This window comes from Diabrotica virgifera, chromosome 5 (assembly GCF_917563875.1).
Source record: "Diabrotica virgifera virgifera chromosome 5, PGI_DIABVI_V3a".
Lineage (NCBI taxonomy): Eukaryota > Metazoa > Arthropoda > Insecta > Coleoptera > Chrysomelidae > Diabrotica > Diabrotica virgifera.
Genome location: NC_065447.1, coordinates 8,332,808 through 8,356,376, shown reverse-complemented (window position 1 = coordinate 8,356,376; position 23,569 = coordinate 8,332,808). Strand labels below are relative to the sequence as shown.

General features: G+C 32.3%; 1 protein-coding gene across 1 annotated transcript; it reads right to left on the bottom strand.

Annotated features, from left to right (window-relative positions):
* LOC114336628 (RNA polymerase I-specific transcription initiation factor RRN3) lies at positions 1–19,556 on the bottom strand. The gene is made up of 7 exons (XM_028287025.2): positions 18,877–19,556; positions 14,164–14,269; positions 13,023–13,175; positions 12,278–12,757; positions 11,011–11,189; positions 5,731–5,989; positions 1–4,328 (listed from the first exon to the last, which is right to left on the bottom strand). The coding sequence occupies exons 1-7, from the start codon at positions 19,331–19,333 to the stop codon at positions 4,148–4,150; spliced, it is 1,815 nt and encodes a 604-aa protein (XP_028142826.2). The 5' UTR covers positions 19,334–19,556; the 3' UTR covers positions 1–4,147.
* Positions 19,557–23,569: the final 4,013 nt, after the last annotated feature.

The following is a 23,569-nucleotide window of genomic DNA, read 5'->3' as shown; positions in this document are numbered from 1 at the left end:
TTTATTAAACGCTTTATTAAAACAAATAAAATCACAGTCGCTTTTATATAGAGTATAAAATTTACGACATAAAGAACCATATTATTAAATAAAAAATTAAATCAAGACAAAAGAAAAGTTTAAAGAGTCGAAAACTTAACACAACTGCAACTGAACATGTTTAATTTATATATTTTCAAACGGAATATACAGGGTGTGCCCGAAAATAGTGCGTTCCTTAAAGGTATAGGTAGAAGGCACAATGTAGAGCAAAAAAGTCTTATAACATTTTTTTCTAAATTGATCCGTTTGACCAAAAAAACGAAAATACGTTTTGATATGCGAATTGAAGTCTGGTAACAACGCGCAACTCAAAAATCTAAAGATTAAAAAAGTAGGTTTGTAGGTCAGTTGCATCTGGTAGGTAAAATAATGTAAATATCAACCAAACCCATATCCATTATTTTGCAGGTAGGTACCTACGATGTCAACAACCCCAAAACTCACACCTCAAAGTAAATAAACAAGGGGTTATTAGGTTAAATTTCCACAGTCACAGCAAGTTCTTCTAGGCTACGTTGCCATGCCATTCAAATTTATGAAAATAAAAATTCACTTATATGGAGAACAATGTAATTTTTTCTTAGAAACAGTTAACTTTAGAAAAAAATGTTATAGGACTTTTTTGTTCTAAATTGTGTATTATATCCATACCTTAAAGGAACGCACTATTTTCGGGGACACCCTGTATACAATCAAAAAATTAATAATAAAATAAATAAACATTTTGTAGTATTCTAGATCTTGACAACTTCTACTCCACTTTTTATACGCCACACTATGGTTCCAAATGCCGAAAAAGTGGTCATGAACCTTTAAAAGCGCACCTATATTGTTCATAAACTTCGGAACTACTTTCGTACACTTGAGTCCACAATTCTTTACCCGTGCGTCATTAATACCTGGCGAGATAAAACACATACTTTTTATCTAGCATCATTCTCTTCCACGTATGAAACTAATGACAAACCAGCTACCGCCTATTATTAAGTAAAAACACATGTTATTTTTATGAACGCTCTAGACTCAGTCAATAATGGAAAGAGATAGGTACAAAAAAAGACGTTTGGGGATGTTTTCATATTTTGAGTACAATTTGTGACGGTTCTGGTTTGTTTACTTTTGTGGCCGTCAGTCTGTTGAATTTTGTCGAATTTTTGCATTTTGAAGTTTTTTATAGGTTTGTTCCAACTCGATACAAAACCGTTCTTGAATCGTTACGCGCATGCGCAATAACGAATAGTTATGCGCAGTAACACATTTTCCGTTACTGCGCATACTCGTAACCGTTCAAGCACGGTTTTGTATCGAGTTGGAACAAACCTTATAGTACACAAACAGTTTTTTTCACAACTAATTTTATATTGGAGTTTGAAATTTTATGGTACTTAAGTATATTTACATTTGTTACATTTATTTTACAACATACAAAGCTAACCTCATTCACACAGTTAAGGAAGTGTTTAAGTTTCCGCCAAAGTGGATAAAATGACAAAATATGTTATTGAATTTTTTTATAAATTGTTTATTTATTTATTAATCAATGATATTAAAAGAATTTATTAAGCTAATTCAAATGTAGCTGTAATTATGCACCAAAATTTTAAAGCAAAACCTACATTTGACATTCTATTTATTTGATAAAATCAAATTTTATACTATAACCCGTGATCAGAGCAGTAGTCACTTTCTGCCCAAAACCCCCCTGGTTACGCCTATGCTGTTACTTGCTGTTGCGCTTAGTAAATTTCCGACTTATTTCGTATGCTTTAAATGGTCACGCACTGGTAAAGAACCTTGAACTCAACTGTACTTGAGGGTTTTTTGCATTGCTGATTATGAATCTGACATAATTTTTTTTTGAAAAAGGAATTGAAAATATCAATCAGAACGCAAAATTATTTGTCAAATTTGGTAGTTTAAGGTCGGTGATTACAAATCTAACATTTATTTTTTGAAAAATAACATGGCGAATCCAATATAGCCGAAAGAAATTCGAAAATTTTATTTTCGAAAATTTATATTATAAGATAAGGGACTTTTGAAATTGCTGATTACAATTACATTTTCTTTTTGAAGTACAATATTCAGAACCTATTGTTTATGTACACTGACCGACATAAAAACGGCCACCCCACAAAATGGGTCATTTATGATGTCTCGAATTTCCTAAACCTCTTGTCCGTTTTAAGTGATTTTTTAAATATTTTACAGCCTTATTTTTTAGCAATATCGCTGTAATAATATTGTTGCTAGGCAGGTAAATTATCATTGTGTACCGGGTGTACCAATCAAACTGTGTTTTTTCTCAAAGTTCACTACACCCTGTGGAATAATCTAACATTTATAAAATATTGAAATTAAAACCCAACTATAGCCTCAGATTTTCTTAACATTCTGTTTTTTAATTTATTCGTTTACGTTGGATAATAAAGAAGTTAGGTACTTTAATAACTAGCCATGTTCTTCATCAATACAGGGTGTTTCTAAATAAGTGCGACAATCTTTAAGGAATAATTCTGCATGAAAAAATAATGACCGTTTGCTTTATAAACATATGTCCGCAAATGCTGCGTTTCCGAGATACAGGATGTTGATTTGTTTTTTACAAACTGACGATTCATTGTTGTATTTGACTATCGATCTATTGATCTAAAACCGGTTGAGATATGCAAATTAAATTTAGTAGATTTTAAGAGACAGTTATTGCACATTTTTTGACATGCAATTAAGAATTTTATATTCCCCATTGGCGCGCATACGGGTAATATGACGGATAATATTACCCGCATGCACGCCAATGGTAAATATAAAATTCTTAATTGTATGTCAAAAAATGCGCAATAACAACCTCTTAAAGCCTACCAAATTTCATTTGTATATCTCAACCGGTTTTTAGAGCAATAAATAAATCGTCAGTTTGTAAGAAAAAATCCAACATCCCGTATCTCGGAAACAAAGCATTTGCGGACATATGTTTATAAAGCAAACGGTCATTATTTTTTATGCAGAATTACCCCTTAAAGTTTGTCGCACTTATTTAAAAACAACCTGTATTGATGAAGAACATGGCTAGTTGTTAAAATACCTAACTTTTTTATTATCCAACATAAGCGAATGAATAAAAAAACAGAATGTTAAGAAAACCTGAGGCTATAGTTGGGTTTTAATTTCAGTATTTTATAAATGCTAGAATATTCCACAAGGTTATGCGAACTTTGAGAAAAAAACACAGTTTGATTGGTACACCTGGTATACAATGATAATTTACCTGTTTGGCAAGAATATTATTACAGCGATATTGCTAAAGAATAAGGCTATAACATATTAAAAAAAATCACTTAGATCGGACAACAGGTTCAGGAAATTCGAGACATCAAAAATGAATTATTTTGTGGGGTGGCCGTTTTTTGTGCCGGTCAGTGTACAACTGCCCATACATACGCAACAATCGCCAGAATTATATAATATGCGTCATTTCGCACTTTGGTATTAAAAAAACTGCCAGCAATGCAAAGGCAGTTAAACCAATGTGATTCTGTATCTTCTGACTGTACTTTTTGAGGTTAATAAACATTAATCGCAGAATTATGTACTTGTTAAGTGTATTTTTACGAAATTTTGAATAGGTATTTCAAGTATATTTTTACTGTTTATTCGTTAACAAATTTTGTGTATTTATTCTTATCAAATCTTTAGTCAACTTTTATCTTACATTAATACATATTTTGAAAAGAAGAATCTGCTTTACAGCAATAAAATTGATAAATTACAAAACGTTTTAAAGCATTTTTAATATACGCATTATTTTTGACTTTCACTGTCAGTCAAAATAAGGTCGTACATGGCTCAATTGCCCTGGAGTTATGAATAAGAATATATCCGGTCTGATCTTTATACATGCGCATTACGACTCTAAGATAGTATGAGAAAACAACTGTAAACATGAAAATCCCTAAATAGGGACTTTTATTTTACCTCATGACCACGTTTTCAGCATTTGGAACCACTGTGCGCCATAGAGAATACCACAGTCAGGAAACCTTACAGATAAAACTTCTGTAACAGATTCTAATCATGATCTTTATTCGAAAGAGCAAGAACTTTTCTATTTAAATTTAAAACCGGGCGAGCTCCCATACGAAAACTGATGTGACTTGTTTTTTCCTGATCCCCCACTTTCATTGAATAAAAAATCATCGGCTTCAGTCTCTTTCATATCGATTTCTTCTATTTCTTCACTAGTTTCTTCATACTCTTTATATATTGACCTAATTTTTTCGCCAGATCTACAAATACGACATAATATTAAATCCATAAATAATAAAAAAAATTATGTGCTATGATTGAATCAGGTTGATTCAGTATCAACATCTTTGGATATTGAAATAAAAGAGAGGCATTTGAAAGTTATTGGAGCCAGTTATAATATAAAAAAGAGTGAGAGAGAAGAAAGAAAAGAGTAAAAAAATTAAAGACAGGTGAGAGAGGACTGAAAAGAAAGATTGAATGAAGTAAAACAAGTCGAGATGGAAAGAAGAAAAAGGAAAGATAATGGGAAGATAGTAATAAGAAAGAAAAGTAGAAATGGATTTGAGAGGTCTAGCAAAAGCCACTTAGGAAGGGGAGAGATTGGGAAGATGTTAAGAAGATAGAAAAGGAGGAATGAGGCTGGGATTTGGGGAATACTAAAATGGAAGGTGGAGAGGGAAAATAGTGAAAGGATAGAAAGAAAATGACAACTAAATAATAAAAAAAAAAAAACAAGAGAAGACTGAGCGGAGATAGGAATTGGAGTGAGAAGAAATAAAAGAAAGGGAAAATGAAGAAAGGATTTGGGAGAAGAAAAAAACGTAACTATGTAACAAGAAAAAAAAAGAAAGAAGAGTAGACTGCATAGAGACATGAAGTGAGGTGAGGAGTGAGACAGAAGGAGGAATAACAACAGGAAATTGGGAAGATAGTAAGAAGGAAGAAAGGGAAGGATTTGGGAAGAATAGTAAAGGGCTAGTTAGGAGATAGATAACAGTTAATAAAAAGAAAGAAAACGGTAACTATAAAGCGCAAAAAAAAGGAAGTAGGGTTGACTGTGGAGAGAGATTTACTCAGACAGAGAGGAAAGGATTAGTAAGCAATATCAAAGAGCTACTTAAGAAAGAGAAGAAAAAGGGATAAAAGAAAGAAAAATGTAAGTTTAAAGAGCAGAAAAAAAAACGAAAGAAGACTAGACTGATCGGAAAGGACATGCAAAAACAGAGAGGAATGAGGGAGGGATTTAGGAGAAATAAAAAAAAACAGTAGCTGTAAGGGGCAAAAAAGAACAGTAGTGTGGGATGTGCAGAGATGGATAGTGTGAGGACATGAAAAAACAGAGAGGAATGATGGAGGGATTTAGGAGAAACGAAGAGTGAATTGGAGAGGGATAGTAAAGCGCTAGATAGGAGAAATAAATGAAACAAAATGTAGCTGTAAGAGGCAAAAAAGAACAGTAGAGTGGACGGTGCAGAGATGGATGGGAGAATAATAAAAGATACTGTGAAGGGAGTAAGAAGATAGGAATGTGGGAAGAATGGTAAAGGACAATATATAATGGAGAGAGAGAAAAGCATAAGAGAGAACGAAAAAAGTAAGAAAAGAGAGAGTAAAATCGTCAGAATAAAAGAAAATTATATAAATTAACTTTTTTCTTACCTTACAAGTAAATATGGATCAAAAGGATAATAAGCATCTAGTACATTATTTGAAACAACAATGGTTCCCTTTTCATCCTGATATATTGTCGGTAGGACGTTTCTGGAATTGTGTTCCATTACAGTGTAACAATAGGCTATTTGATATTTTCTAGTGACTGCTGCAAAATTTTGCACTACCGCTGGTTGACATACCCTCAATGGATTTAAGCGGGACGTTACCATTTTTGACATGTTTAGGCTTTCCAAAAAGGTTATATCTAGAGAAATAAGATAATAATGTATCAAAAATAATAAAAAAATGTTCAGAAGATTTGTCTGGGTATAATTTTGTAAATTCGTCTTTTTTTCACTAGTTTGACATAGGCCTGTAGATAAAAACAAAAGACAACAACATAGCATATTCAATATTCTGACCTTCGTACTGGTACAGTTTGTCAAATGTCTTCTGGTACTTCAACTTGTCAAATTTAACTTTCACCAAGTAAACATGGTGTACATACAGTAAGCGCCAACCTACTAGACACATAGGAACATTGAGCTATTACAGTCCTGGACCCTTCACTTGTTGCAATGTTTATTTTTATATCTAGTGACGTTTAGAACGTCAGAAAATGTATACAAACTGAACATTACCATAGAAAGTTGACAAATAATAGATCAGCTGTATTAAATACAGCTGATCTACTTTTGACGTTTATACACTGGGGTGCAAAATTAACCGGACACCTTAAAATGGGTCTTTTTTGATGTCTCGAATTTCTTGAACCTGTTGTCCGATTTAAGTGATTTTTTTAATATATTATAACTTTATTCTTTCACAATATCGCTGTAAGAATATTGTTGCTAAACAGTTAAATTTTCATTGTATGCCGGGTGTACCAATCAAACTGTGTTTTTTTCTCAAAGTTCGCATCACCCTGTGGTATATTCTAGCATTTGTAAAAGACTGAAATTAAAATCCAACTATAGCCTCATGTTTTCTCAACATTTTGTTTTTTGATCAATTCGCTTACATTAGACCAGTGATTCCCAACCGGGGGGCGAACGCCCCCCGGTGGGCGATTTAAGATTTTCGGGGGGGCGACAGAGCGAAGGGGGCGATATGGGGGGCGATAGAGAAAAGGGGGCGTTTAGAATCCGGGAAACGAGAAATGGGTAGTTGAGAAAAAAAAAAGACTTCCGATCGGATATCCATAGGATAATAAAAAGTGAATATGTATACCCGTGCAGGTAATATGGTAATAATAACACAAGCATCTCGTCTAGTAAAAGAGGGCTATGAATCATGACACAATTTAATTCGATCGGTATAGTCGCCTCGCAAATGGACTAGAAAATTTAAACCGATTATAACAAAATTCAGTTTGGCGACATTGTGTAAATACCAAGTCTTCTCAGATATCGAACAGAACCATAATTGAATCCAGACAAATTAAAATATATATTTGCCAAAAAACTGAGATGTTTTAACCAAATAATGTTTCAAATGGTAGGGGAGCCCAAGCGGGGATTTTTGCAGTTACTCGAGCGCGTTAGAAAATCACAGGGGGGAAAACCCTGTACCCTGTAAATGTACCTCTACCATAAATATATTGGCTCTTCATACAGGGGAGTTCCTTCAGGAAAAAGGTTCGAAAAAGGTCCGGGTCGAAGGGTCTAAAAAAAATCTATCCTTAGAAAAACTCTTCAGATTAAGATAAGGTAAGTTAAGTACTTGCAAAACAGTGTATATTTCAAAAATCTAACGATTTGAGCGGGGTGTAACGAAATGGGCGAGTCACAAAGTTTCACAAAGAAAAAGCGAATATTTCGCGAAATGAACGTCAGATCGGAAAACTAAAAAATACGTGTTCAATATTTTTCAATAATCTATCCAATCATACCAAACACGAACCCCGCAATATTTCGCGAAATGAACATCAGATCGAAAAGCTGAAAAATGCAGGTATTCAATATTTTTGAAAAATCTATCGAATGACCCCCTACTACTAAAATTTGATATGAAAAATAATGTTTAATTTGATTCGCTAATTAATTTGCTTTTTGTCCTTAAAAGTAGAAAAAACGTTCAATTTCTCTTATGTAATAGTTATAGTGTAATTATTTTAACTGTACTATGCGAATAATTAAATGAAATGAACCTGCAACTACAAGGGAAGAACATAAATATGGCCAAAGCGAAGGGAGTAGTCGGAGTGCTCAGTGACAAACTATCTATTTGTGAACAAAATGTGCAGAGAAGAGATCTGACCAAATTACCCAACAAGAAATCCTCTTGTGGTTGTGGTGATTCTGAGGATCTTCAAACATATTGCCTCCACCTTCAAATATTGAAAGAAATCTGCAGCCCCGATTCCAAGATCTGACTAGTCTGAAAGTGCCAACTAGGTTTATCAATCCTTTTAGCGTGGAAGTTTCAACGGCATGTCCTTATCTTCAAGAAAGCTTGATTGATTTGAAACATGATGTTGAAATTGAAAGTCTGTTTCAGGAGTGTGGCTATGAAAGATTTTGACCGCAGATAAAAGAAGTGTATCCAATCTTGTGGAATGCAGTCAAATTACGATTATCAGCATTCCCCACAATATATCTAGTGGAGAAAGGTTTTCGTTCTGTATGCATATTGAAAAACAATACATAATTTAAAGAGGGGATTTGAGGTTGCTATTAACCAGCATTAAGCCAGACATAAAGAAATTATGTGAGAGACACCAGGCCCAAGGAAGCCATTACATATAATCATTTATCATTTTACGAAATGTAGAAATAAATAAATACGGATACGTACCTTTTTAGACAAGGCGAAAACGGCGGGTTCGGTGGAAAAAATATTTCCATGAGATTTTTTTCCATAATCACATTCGTGAGACATCCCAGAATAAGGTTCAAGAAGTCGCCCACGTGAAAAGTGGTCCAAATTTTTTTTAACAATTTTTTTTAATTAAATTGTAAAAATCAATATTTTTTTTAGCTTTTTTGGACTATTCTGGACAAAAAAGTTTTCTTATAATTTTTCTCTAAAGTTGATTGTTTTCGAGTTATAAGCAATTTAAAATTGAAAAAAACGAAAATGGCGATTTTTAAGGCTTAACAACTAGGTTAAAAGTTATTATTCTGAAAGTCAAAAAGTGACTAAATCAAAGTTTAAAGCCCTCCCTACAGGATCCTGAAGAAATTTGTGTCATTATTTTATTACTTATCTGTTATTTTTAAATAATAATAATGAGCGCCATGCACGTGTTAGGCGGCCGTCAATGCTGAGTGCGAGAGAGATGCCATTCCGGCAGTCCAATTGTGCATCTTACTCGCACTCACATTTACAGCCGCGTCAATACGATCTAACCGCTCATTGTTATTAATTAAAAATAACAGCTTAGTAATAAATTAATGACACAGATTTCTTCAGGATCATGTAGTGGGGGATTTAAACTTTGTTTTAGTCACTTTCTGACTTTCATAATAATAATTTTTAACCGAGTTATTAGGAAAATGGCAATTTTCGCGTTTTTCAAATTTTAAATTGCTTATAACTCGAAAAAGATCACCTTTAAAGAAAAATTATAAGAGCCCTTTTTTATATAGAATGGTCCAAAAAACCTAAAAAAATGTCCGGGCCAAAAATATTGATTTTTGCAAGTTGATTAAAAAAAATTGTTAAAAAAAAAATTGGACCACTTTTCACGTGGGCGACTTCTTGAACCTTATTCTGGGGTGTCTCACGAATATGATTATGGAAAAAAATCTCATGGGAATATTTTTCCCAACGAACCCGCCGTTTTCGCCCTGTCTATTTGTACTGATTAATTATTTGTTTCTTTTTAATTTGAGAGGGGGGGGAGGCGATTGTAGTATTTATAACTGACGAAACATGTCTAAGGGGGCGATCATCGGAAAAAGGTTGGGAACCACTGCATTAGACCATAAAAAAGTTAGGTACTTTAACAACTAGCCATGTTTTTCATCAATACAAGGTGTTTCTAAATAAGTGCGACAAACTTTAAGGGGTAATTCTGCATTAAAAAAATAATGACAGTTTGCTTTATAAACGGTATGTCCGCAAATCTTTCGTTTCTGAGATAGGGGGTGTTGAAATTTTTCTTACAAACTGAAGATTTATTTATTGCTTTAAAACGGGTTGAGATATGCAAATAAAATTTGGTAGGTTTTAAGACGTAGTTATTGTACATTTTTTGACATACAAGTAAGAAATTAATATTAACCATTGGCGCCCACGGGTAATATGAGCCGTCATATTACCCGTATGCGCGCCAATGGTGAATATTAAATTCCTGCTTGTATGTCAAAAAATGTACAATAAAAAAATCTTAAAACCCACAAAATTTCATTTGCATATCTCAACCAGTTTTAAAGCAATAAATAAATCTTCAGCTTGTAAGAGAAATCTCAACACCCTCTATCTCAGAAACGAAGCATTTGCGGACATAGGTTTATAAAGCAAACTGTCATTATTTTTTTCATGTAGAATTAGTTTGCCATACTTATTGAAAAACACCTTGTACTGATGAAAAACATGGCTAATTATTAAAGTACCTAACTTTTTTACGGCCCAACACAAGCGAATAAATAAAAAAATAGAATGTTGAGAAAACACTAGGCTATAGTTGGGTTTTAATTTGAGTATTTTATAAATGCTAGAATATTCCACAGGGTGATGCGAAGTTTGAGAAAAAACACAGTTTCATTGGTACACCCGGTATACAATGAAAATTTACCTGTTTAGCATTAACATTATTACAGCGATATTGTTAAAGAATAAGGCTATAACATAATCAAAAATCACTTAAAATCGGACAACGGGTTTAGAAAATTCGAAACATAAAAAATTACTGATTTTTAAGGTGTCCGGTTAATTTTGCATCCCGGTGTAGTTGTCATTTTGTTAAAATTGTAAAAGTTTTAAAGTATTGTAATATTCTTGGTGTTTGAATAAAGTTATTTTAAAGCAAAGTAATAATACTATTAATTAATGTATTTGTTGTATGGAAAAACAATTATTTTGAATAGTTTCTTGACAGTAACATGACAGAGATAAAAGTCACATTTGAGAATGGACTGGATTAGCCCATAATGCACCTACCCATGTGTCTAGTACGGTGGCTCTTACTGTATACAGTCAATGTAGAAATAATCGAAGATGGAGCAGGTCAGAGCTCCAAATGCTATTTCCTCTTTCTTCTGAACAGACAAAATCTTAAATTTGTTCCTACATTTAATTACTTTAATTTAACCATTAACCATAACAAATATGCATACTTACTTTTCTTACTATGTACAAGATCTTTGTATCTAAAGGCCACGATGTAAAAGAGTGCTTGACAGACACTGTAAAATACTGAATGAACCCTAAGATCTGAATTGACATATTCCAATCCGTCTTGTGCTGATATATAACTGTGAATCCATTCTGCTAATTGCTGCATAGTTCCTTTTATCATTCTAAAATGAAAATAACATGTAACTGTGAGTATAATTTCAGTTATGATCATAATAATTGGTTAAAATTAATAATAGATCTTCAGGGTTTAATGCTTTCTACTGAAAAAAGAAAGTGAAACATGGGAAAGTGGTACATGGCTAAAAATATATTGCATTGTAACCAATAACTTCAAAAAACTTACACAAAACAAAATACAAATAGGTCAAACACTAACCCGAAAATGGAATAGATATACACATATTACACATGATATATAATAATTATGGTAGAACAGCACCATAGCAGAGGAAAGAAGAAACTGGGAATAATATTAAGAGCACACAGTAGCGATCAACAGGTAGCAACAAACGTGGTCCAAGATTGCGAAACTTCTGCGAACTTTCAAAAGTGAGGCAACAGTGCGTCGGTAATTCGACACTGACAGTAACGTTTATACTAGTATCGTTCGCGGTAACGATTCCGTACTTGTCCAGGACAACTTCGCATGCGCACTTTAAAAATCGCATGCGCACTTTAAAAAAGAGAACGCTCTTTTTTAAAGTGCGCATGCGAAGTTGTCCTGGGACAAGTACGGAATCGTTACCGCGAACGATACTACTATCAAAAACAATAATTTTTATACACATAGGCGCGAAATGTTGCCAGGTCAGTGACGTTCGATTTCTTGTTATAAAAAAATCGATTTTTAGTAGTTCTAATGTGACACAAAATCTAGGCACGGGATAAAAAAGTTTATTTGAAGAAAGTGTATTTTTTTGTCTTTCTTAATGGCGGTACAGGCTCCTTTTCTCAATATTTTATTTAGTTATAGAGTAATTTCCACATACTAACACATTTCTGAAATTGGGCTCTGTACCGCCATTCTTTATTATATTACGAATATGTGAACGCGTTTGTTGCTACCTGTTGATCGCTACTGTTTGCTCTTAACAGAAGAATTACACACAATTAATTAAATTTTAATCCACATCCTCAAGAATAATAAACACACAATCACAATCGGAAGAGAGAATTCATATATTACAAATTTATGCACCAGCGGGATGAACAGAGGAAGAAAAAGTCATGGAATAAAAGATATACTTACGATAATGGAACAAAACTTCCTCTTGCTATCAAACTAGCAATATAATTAACTGCGGCTTGCCTCAAAATTGGAGCAACGTTTGGATTGCATACTTTCTTCCACAAATAATTCAAAAACCCTTCAGCTATTGTCGTTTTGAAACTGCTCATCAAAAACATCACAAACTGTACATGATGAAGGCCGTAAGTCTTCAAAATGACTTCATCAAAAATGGGCAAGATGTCCAAATATAACTTTTTCGTTTTCTCCCAATTTAAGCCTTCCGAGTTGTGGCATTCCGTTACTATGTAATGAAATATTTTATCTAAACATACATCTAGAGTGTGTCCTAATGCACTTCTATCGACTTTTGTGAAGCCTGTGGTTGTTGTTCTAATAGACTTGGAATCGTCGTCCATGGAAAATATGTCTTCATCTTGTTCAGAATTCAGATATTTTTCAATTTCTTCTTTTGGTGCATTTACATCCATTATGACCAATCTAAAATATTTTCATAATAAGTTATTGAGCATTATTGAGAAATCATTTGATTATATCAGATTTGAGACACTTTTCCCTATTAGAAATACTTGTATATTACAAATATTTTGCTTGTTAAATATTGAATACAATATTGAATATTAACAAGCAAAATATTGAATACAATATTCTGCTTGTTAATTACATTATTTTTAAAATTAACTTTGTACTGACAATATTGCCTAATCTAACTAAGCACAGTCAAGTAAAATTAAATGATACTTACTTTGAAAAGATAAGCCTTAGTATTTCAGGCCTTAGTGTTGGTTGATATTCTAGTATCCACAATAAATTATGAATATACAATTCTTGTGTATGTGTAGGTCTATTATAATATGGGAATTGATTACATATAGAGATATAAAATAATTCTTTACACCTGAAAAAAAAACATAAAAATATAAAAATATAAAGAACAAATTGCTGTGATGTTTGTAAAACAGAAAAAGTAAGAATATTTTGTACTTTGCACTAGTAAATATACATTTTCCTAAACAAATTGCACAAAAACTACATTAGACCCCTTTGTCAGGGGAGAAAGGCTAGCACATATAGACAACACAATGGCAATGGTGCTGATAAATAGAAAGGGGGCTGAGTGGGGCGGACAGCATGGAGAAATATTCACTCATCACAAGTACATTTTGTTTAACGTTAAAGGAAATGTAACAAAATCAAGAGAGATATAATCAAGAGAGGCTGGTCGAAATATTCTGACGAGAGAAGACTCATAGAGGAAATTCAAGGAATGGAGGGCCACACCCATAATTTCAAAGAGGGATACAAGATGCACGATGTGGCAGAAAGGTGCAGTCCACAGGGTAGAAGAGCAAACAGTCATCTCTATTGGTGCAGGGAGGGGATCGAAGAAAGAAGAGTCTACATTGGCTGAGAACAAAAGTTAGAAGAAACAGAGGAAGGTACCTAGTGATAGAAGAGAAGGTAGAAATATTAAAAGCCATGAAGAAAGAGCTGGTGCGAGAAGTAAATGGCGAAAAAAGGAGATGTTTAAAGAACTGAGTGAAAAAATCTTAAAAATGATATTGGAAGACATCTATTGAATAGTTGTCAGGAATCGTTAGGGACAGGAGGCTTCTTTAAGATCAAGGAGAGCCAGAGGAAGGACCAGCAAAAGCTCTTTTGGCTCAAAACAAATAATGCAACTAATGACACATGGAGCAAAGAAACACATTTTTAAAAATCTAACACAATTACTTTTTTAGTGTATAGCATTTTGTAGTGGTATGCTACAGAGTCAAATAGTGTGTGTTGTGTGTATGTGTGTGTGATGTGTAATTTGTGGTGCATATTTAGTATACTTTTTTATCATTTAGACAAAAAGTTAATAAAACAAAGATGAAACTTACATTGGAACTATAGCTAATAATACATTAAATAGAGTGTGTAGATTCATATATTTTCCACAGTCTTCTGCTGTAGGTATTCCATCAGGCCAATCAGGATCCGTGGGACCTAAAACAATTTCAAATTACTAAAATGTATTCACTACCTATTTAATTGGAAATGTACTATAATGGGAAACCAAATCTTTCAATTTGGCTTAAAATAATTTATTTGAACAACTTCACTAGTAAAAAAAATATGAAAAACCATGGAGTGCTACCATTTAAAGGGGTGAATTATTGTCCTTGTGCACTAGAGTGCACAGGGTGAAGTTATGCACTTTTCGTACATATAAATTTATAGAAAACTTGTTCCAAATTAAATTTTATATATGTTGTTTTATATACAGAGCACGGAAACATTAAGAAATAGTAAAACATAATGGGCCCCTCTTCATAATTGGCGATTAACACATTCCGTGCGGATGGCATACAAGTGGGCCACATGATGCCTTCACCAATGTGCAGATGGCACGCATGTATGCCATTGATTATACACATTTTTAATATGTGTTTTTTTTGTCCATTCAGAGTATAAGTCTTAGGATCAGATATTCTCATGCAATGTGTCACGCAAAGATAATTAATGAGAGGGTATACTCTGCTATAATAGTCCATCATTGTCTATGATCCCCTACATTGTCAGTACTTCAGTGACACGTCAAAGGGATTCTGTAGTTCTACATAATATCATTATGGATGATTGTATGGATGCTCGCACTATGATTGTGCAGATCATAGAACATCACACAATCAGGCATCATCTCTGATAATGAAGAGCCAGCATAATATTTCTACCTTTATTAGACTACCTACTATACTAAGCTATTGTTTGTTTTTTAACCAAGAGGAGTGACTCATATTTACCACGCCGTAATGCTTGTTTCTAATTGGTCCAATCACAGGTAAGTTATTAAATTTTGACACTAATGACATTTATGAAATTTTGGCACTTCTGTCATTTTATAGGTTAATTAAGTATATCAGCGATTTTTTGTGTTTTCTGCATTATTCCTTTAATTTTTAGATTTTTAGTCTACTTTTATATAAAAACAGTTGTTTTTAGAACTCTTTAGCGATGTGTTAGTATAATATAATATGTATAGATTATCATCGAAAGGTGATTTATTTATTTATTTATACTGCACATTTACAGCAATGATGCCAATTACAAATGCACAGTTGGTCAATACAAAGACATAAGAACATACAATAATTTATACAATACAATAAAATAAAGACACTTTAAAACAATAAATAAGTGTATCCCAGTTTATGTAGTACAGTCAAACCTCCATTAACCAAAATAATTGGGGGGTAGGTCTTTTCGGATAATAAGAATTTCAGTTAAAAATAACATTGTTTTTTGTATTCTTCTTTTATTAACTTACATAGTATTGGAGAGATATAGCTGCAAAACATTGTTGTTAAAGGAACACACAAAAGAAAATAGAAGATTAAAAAAAAACTTTAAACATATTCATTTTCCTTAATTTTATTGTTTTTTAAATTTATTTTTTATTCACGAAATTATTGAAACTGTCAGCCATTTCGATTAAACGATGTTTCGGTTAAGAAGGATTCGGTTAACGGAGGTTTTACTGTACTCTTTTTCATATTATATAGGTCAAGGTCTTCACTCACGATAAAATCGTTCATTGCCATTAAGCAGTTTGCCATGGGGGAGTTTGCATATTCTGGAGTTATTTTAAATAAGGTGTGTCTACATCTAAGTCTTTGGTCTGGTAAGTACATTAAAATTTATAAATGAAAGAATGGTAGGAGAATCTATGATTTGATAAACTATATTAAATATGAAAATGATTTGGGCATTTCTACGTCTCTCGCTCAACAACACAGTGTCAAAAAGTATTCTCTGCAAGTTATAGGAAATCTTAAAAGGATAAATCCCAAATTTCCTCAGATACAAAGACCTTAAAAACTTCTTCTGAATCCTCTCTATCATATCACCATGTGATATGGTGGAGGGACTCCATATGGTACAACAATATTCGAGTTTTGTCCTCATAGTTCGAGTTTGAGTTGTCATATGCATTAAAAAGCTTAATTGTAGTGTCACAATAAAATTCTTTACTGGATCTTAGAATAAAGCCTAACTGTCTATAACAATCATTAGTTAGTTTGAGAATGTGCTCTAGATCCCTGATTTTTGTTAACCTTTCAAGTTTTACTTCGTTAATAAAATAATCTGTTCTTATGATTTCTCGCTTTCTAGAAAAAGTCAATAATTTACATTTTGATTCATTTAAGTTCAAATCATTATTTTTACAGAATGTGGATATACCTTGAATATATTCTTGTAAATTAATACAGTCATGTTTGTTTTTTATTGTAAGAAATAATTTTAAATCGTCTGCACAAATAGAAGAAACTTGGCAAATTTTATAAAATCGGTGATGTCATTTGGACGGCGTTATGCATAACTCGACCAAGCGCCATTTCTTTAATATCGAGATAACAGCGGATTCTGGTGACACATAGCTAAAACTATCTTGGAAAAAATCCCTGTTAATGTCACGTTAACGGTTACTAAGAAAAACAAAATTAAACCAAGCGACGTTAATCCACTTTCCATTAAGCGACCATTAAGCAACCAAGAAACGAAAAACTTTGAAGCCATTTATCTCAAAACTATGTGTTGGCGCTTGGTCGAGTTATGCATAACGCCATCCATTTATGAACATAACAAAAAGTAAAGGCCCAAGGATGGAACCTTGCGGTACACCTGACCCGGTTATAAAACTGTCTGAGTAGCAGTTCCCAAATTTGACTACATTAGTACGGTTGGTAAGGTAAGATTCAAAAAATTTTATAAGTTTGTCAGAAAGTGCATATGACCTCAGTTTTTTTAATAGTACTGAATGATTTACGCTATCAAAGGGTTTTGCTAAATCAGTAAAGATAACATCAACTTGAGAATTATTTATGGATGAAGCAATATAGTGACTGAAAATGCACAGGTTTGTTTGAGTTGATTTTTTGTTTATGAAACCAAGTTGTTCTTCCATTAAAGTTTTTGAAACATGAGTATACAGTCTATTGTACATAATTTTTTCCAAGATTTTTGACAGAGAAGGCAATACTGTTATAGGACGATGGATTTGATATTAAACTCGTATTTCCAGATTTGTGGATAGGAGTTATTCTACCTGCCTTAAGCACATCCGGAAACATGCTTGTCTCTAAACATTTATTAAATATCATTTGTAGGGGATGTAACAGGACTTCTGAATATGCCTTAAACAGGTAAGAAGGAATCCCATCCACACCATAACTGCACTACTTTTTAAAGACTTAGGGCCGGTATTTCAATAGCTACTTAAGCTTTTGCTTAGCTAAGCCTGTGTCAAAAGTTAAGGAGAAGCTTAAGCCGGGTGCCGTATTTCCATCATTTCCATAACTAAACTGATGCTCAACTGTAAAATTAATTGGTTTGGTACCTCTGAATACGTCAAAATGCCAGAACTAACTGTTCTGAGGTGAAAACCACTACTGTTGACGTTTAATTTTATATTGTCATCTGTATCAATGTCAATTACTTCACTTAATTTTGTGTACATGGTACATGTGTTGTTAGTTTTTTGTCTATATTTTCTCTGGTTATATTTTTATTGTTATTTTGCATAAGCAATAGATCCGTCTTTGTAATTTTGTTTATTGCATATATTCCTTAAAATGTCAAATTCGAATGTAAGTTTATTTTTGTAAAATAAATATACCTACCAAGCATTGTAGAAATAAATAATTAATAAATATACCTACCAAGCATTGTAGAAATAAATAATTTTCATGTGCCTACACCTTCCAAAAGTAGTAAGAATTTTAATACCTAATCGTTATTACGTAATAATAAATTAATAGATTAATAGATTATTATTTAATAATCTAATAATAACGTTATTACATTACTCAAAAGTTGGTTTTCAAAATAACTTTCTAATTAATAATCTATAGAAATAACCTCAAAAAAACAGAAAACAAATTTTAAGCAAAGGCTTAAACCAACTCCCGCGTGAGCTTAAAATTATTTGGTTTAAGCCTAGGCTTAAGCCTCAAATTGAAGTGGAAATACAGGCATCTAAGCTTAAGCAAAGGCTTAAAGTAAGCTTTGGCTTAAGTGAGGTTGGAAATACCAGCCCTTAATTGCAATATTGACTTCTTCCAGAGTTACACAATCAATACATAATTGTTCAAGTCCATATTCCTTGTAGGAGTCTGTTATTATTGGATTAGTGTTATGATCAACGAAAAAAGAAGATGAGTTTTTTGACTTTTCTAGTAACTTTCTTGGGTGTGAATCTGTCTTTTTAGTTTACTCCTCTTGGTTAAAAAATCAACTATAATAATTTTGGTTTTTCTATGAATAATAATTATTGACTAAAAAATTAGACAATTTGAAATAAAATCTAAATTATTCTGATAGATTTTTATTTACATTAAACTTTGTCAAATGTATTCAAAACATTGTGCAATATCAAAAAATGAAAGCCAATTTTTAAATCAACATTGTGCAACTTTTTTAGATTGCACAATATTGTTTTGGGATTTAGATTGTTTTTTGATTATTAATTTTGGGTTTATTAAATTAATTTCACATTATCAAATTCAACAAATAAGTGAAAGTTATATACTAAGAATAATAATTTAGAAACTTACTTGGTAAAAACAATCTAACCAACTTATCTATAACCATCTTACAGTGATAGTTATGAGCAGCCAGTAGATCCACTATGAAAGACCTATATTCTGACACCACATTCTCATTTTTGTCAATCCATTCTACGGAAACTAGAGCTTCCACGAATAATCTTAGATTTTGATTTAGAAGGGTTATACATTCTGTAGCTTCTTTCAACAGAGCCGATATATCATCGTTGGTTAATGTAGCATCTCTGATCATTATAATCAGCTGTTCATACTCCCTGGAAGACCCTTTTGAAGAGAATTCTTCAAGAATAGATCTTACCTTTGATGAGTGAGGTAAGACAAAATGGACCTTAGAGGGAGTGTTTTGTAGTGCACTGATACGGCTTCTCATGGTTGTAGGCCTTTTCAATATCGAGGAAGGTGTGCATGACTTGCTAGAGCTGTGACGACTACTTTTTACAGACATCTTGACGATATGGTTGATTTTACCAGGATAAGAAAGATTGAACACGATTTGCACAAAAATCCGAGCTTTCAAAATGAGTGGAGCACCAACTTTATATGTTTAACTTAGCACCTGGAAAATTCTTTAATACAATTTATTATAATACACTTTTTCACACGTGCTTATAAACTAGTTAACACTTGTAAAGTAAAACGTCAAAATCAGTCAAAAGAAAAGCAAAGTGAAAAGTGAAGTTTCTCGTCCCGCTCTTTGTCTGACATCATGTCAACATCTTCATAAGGCAGTTTTTCGTAGTATCTGTAACACTATTTTACGTGTCTTTTCTTAAAATATATAATAGAAAAGAGAAATTGACAACTTAACAAATGTTAAATATAGATTTTAACAATCATGATAGATAAATTTATCAGTACATGTCAAAATATTTTACAAATCAAACAATAAAATATTCTCTCTCTATGTGACATCATAAAAATGGCTATGACAGATGATAAGTGTCAAATGGTGTCAACTCCATAGACTTATATATTATCATAGACAGAGTGTCATTCAGAGCGAAGTGACGACACCATCTTTTTTATTTGGATTAGTGCTGTTTCACTCTTACGCATAGTAAAGCTGCGACAGTTGTCCTCCCCTTCCGTACCTATGCTCACACTTAATGTCATCTTAGTTTCTCGATACAATGTGGTAGAAAGAGATAGCGCAAACCAGTCCATGAGATCAGGGGCCTGATTCTAAATCAAATTTCGACCAAAAACAAGTCGCTTTCAATATGGCGACTGTCGAAATTATTTGACACGGAGATGAATGAATGGCCAAAAGCGAGGTTAGGTTTAGTTTAGATGTGTTTTGTTTATTTCTTGCAAGGAAAACTAAATCAAAAGGTATTATAATATAGCTGGGTTTAATTGAAATTTGCTTGTTTTGAGGAATTAGATAGAATAGTATTAAATTAGAAATATAATAATTGAGAATGTCCACAACATGAATCATCAACTCAATGAAAGATGTGAGGTAATAATCTGGGAAAATTAGTAAAAAACAAGGAAAATTAATTACCAGCTATTTTATTGCTGGACATGCTGAAATCAAATCTTAAGATTTCCTATATTAGTAATATAGCTGTGCAAAGTCCACAGAAAGTGTGCTATTTTGTTTATAAACAAATTAGCGCTCCGAAATCTTTTTTTTTTATTATTGCTCTATAACTCCGAAAATTTTAACTTTAAACCAAAACACTCACATAAAAATTGACAGTAATTTAATTCTGCACATTGATAATTTATTCCAATTTCCTTCGACGGAAATTTTCTTCGGAAAATTCGGGTTTTCCAAACAAAATCTTTAATTTTCAACTAAAATTTGAGGGAAGTAATTATTTATCAATAATTAAATAATTTGGTGACAGTGACATAAATCTTTTTTGTTATGAGTGTCTTGAAGATATGAAAATTTGTATGTACAAAGAAGACCGGAATTAAAAGGTATCTAATGGTTCAAAGATTAAAATCCTGTTGTTTATAACTCTGTCGCAAATGCCGGTCAAATTTGACCGGTTATACCTGGAATCACTCCTCGCAATTCAATTTGTTTTTCTTCGAAAAGGACACAGAAGCCGTGTTCTTTTGAACAGCGTTAACTTAATTTAATTTAATCTAATATTTTCTGAGGGGTTCTATTTGTTTATAAGCCAAAAAATTGTTTCTTTATAACATTCCTGAGACCGCTCAAATGGTCCAATTTCAATCCTGTAAGGTACGTTGAATAGGTATAGTGCTTTTTTATATGAAAATCATAGTTATTCTGGTGTATCATAATCTTTCTGGTTATTATTTCGACCGAAATTTTTTAATTAACATTTTAATTATTGCTAAACTATTGGTTAGATTGTCGCCGGTCTCCTGATATACAGAGAGGGGCTAAATTATGGAATAAATTCATTTTCTCTAAAATGGACGATTTTAGAGAAAAATCCCGAAACAGGTCGATTTTTATTTTTAAATTAAATTTCTTGGCATATATTTCAAACTAGTGACGTCATCCATCCGAGCGTGATGACGTAATTATTTTTTTAAATAGGAATATGGGTTCGTGTTGTAGCTCATTTACAAAGGCGTTCAATTCTCTATTCAGTATTATAAACATTAATATCAATATTTATACAGGGAGGCCAAAAAAAATTTTGAATTAAATTAATTGACGCAAGAAGAAGAATGCATGTAATTTATTTAACTCAAAATACATTCTATTGCTGTCAGAAAATAGAAAAAAATGTTTATTTTGCAAATAAACATTGCTTTTAGCTTAAATTAAAAGTTCAAACTGCCAATAGGTAGGAGGGAGGCTGTTTGTGATTTAATTTAATCGAAAAGAAATGTTTATTTGTGAAATAAACCTTTTTTTCTATTTTCTGACAGCAGTACAATGTATTTTGAGTTAAATAAATTACATACATTCTTCTTTTTGCGCCAATTAATTTAATTCAAAATTTTTTTTTGGCAACCCTGTATAAATACCTAATGATATTAATGTTTATATTACTGAATAGAGAATTAAACGCCCTTTCAAATGACCTACCACACGACCCCTATTCCCATTAACAAAATTATCGATTACGTCATCACGCTCAGATGGATGACGTCACTAGTATGAAATATATGCCAAAAAATTGTAATTTAAAAATAAAAATCGACCTCTTTCGGGATTTTGCTCCAAAATCGTCCGTTTTAAAGAAATGAATTTATTCCATAATTTAGCCCCTCTGTATAATCTACTATAATAAATCTTTCATGTCTTCAATTATTTAATTATTGATAAATAATTAGGTACTTCCCTAAAATTTTAATTGAAAATGGCAGATTTTTTGGGAAAACTCGGATTTTCTGAGTAAAATTTTTGTTGAAGGAAATCGGAAAAAAAATAATTTTGTGCAGAACTAAATTACGGTGAATTTTTATTTGAGTGTTTTTGGCTCAAAGGAAAAATTATAGGAGTTACAGACCACTAATTGAAAAAAAAAAGAAGATTTAGGAGTGCTAATTTGTTTATAAATAAAATAACACACTTTCTGCGGACTTGTCATACCCCATATTACTAATATATGCAATCTTAAGATTCGATTTTAGCAATAAAATAGCTGATAAATAATTTTTCCCAAAAATGGTATTATTTCGATAATTTTCCCAGACTATCAACAAAATCCAAGAAACCGAAGCGCCAACCCAAATTCTGAGCAGTCTCAACATGATAAGGTTAATATCCCCACCCCCAGTTGCTGTCATGGCGGTGTCGAAATGAAATTGCGACTGTCGAAATGAATTAGAATCAGGCCCCTTGTCGTCAGGGCCCTGATTCTAAATCAAATTTCGACACTAAACAAGTCGCTTTCAATATGGCGATGGCGACTGTCGAAATTATTTGACACGGAGATGAATGAATGGCCAAAAGCGAGGTTAGGTTTAGTTTAGATGTGTTTTGTTTATTTCTTGCAAGGAAAACTAAATCAAAAGGTATTATAATATAGCTGGGTTTAATTGAAATTTGCTTGTTTTGAGGAATTAGATAGAATAGTATTAAATTAGAAATATAATAATTGAGAATGTCCACAACATGAATCATCAACTCAATGAAAGATGTGAGGTAATAATCTGGGAAAATTAGTAAAAAACAAGGAAAATTAATTACCAGCTATTTTATTGCTGGACATGCTGAAATAAAATCTTCAAGATTTCCTATATTAGTAATATAGCTGTGCAAAGTCCACAGAAACTGTGCTATTTTGTTTATAAACAAATTAGCGCTCCGAAATCTTTTTTTTTATTATTGCTCTAAAACTCCGAAAATTTTAACTTTAAACCAAAACACTCACATAAAAATTGACAGTAATTTAATTCTGCACATTAATAATTTATTCCAATTTCCTTCGACGGAAATTTTCTTCGGAAAATTCGGGTTTTCCAAACAAAATCTTTAATTTTCAACTAAAATTTGAGGGAAGTAATTATTTATCAATAATTAAATAATTTGGTGACAGTGACATAAATCTTTTTTGTTATGAGTGTCTTGAAGATATGAAAATTTGTATGTACAAAGAAGACCGGAATTAAAAGGTATCTAATGGTTCAAAGATTAAAATCCTGTTGTTTATAACTCTGTCGCAAATGCCGGTCAAATTTGACCGGTTATACCTGGAATCACTCCTCGCAATTCAATTTGTTTTTCTTCGAAAAGGAC

What these genes read in the sequence shown, in the direction of transcription:
- LOC114336628 (XM_028287025.2), bottom strand. Translation starts at nt 19,333, where the DNA reads ATGTCTGTAAAAAGTAGTCGTCACAGCTCTAGCAAGTCATGCACACCT. An exon ending in GGTTAGATTGTTTTTACCAA is followed by an intron (nt 14,270 to 18,876) that starts GTAAGTTTCTAA and finishes AAATTGTTTTAG; the next exon opens with GTCCCACGGATCCTGATTGG. An exon ending in TCTTGTACATAGTAAGAAAA is followed by an intron (nt 5,990 to 11,010) that starts GTAAGTATGCAT and finishes TTATTTCTCTAG; the next exon opens with ATATAACCTTTTTGGAAAGC.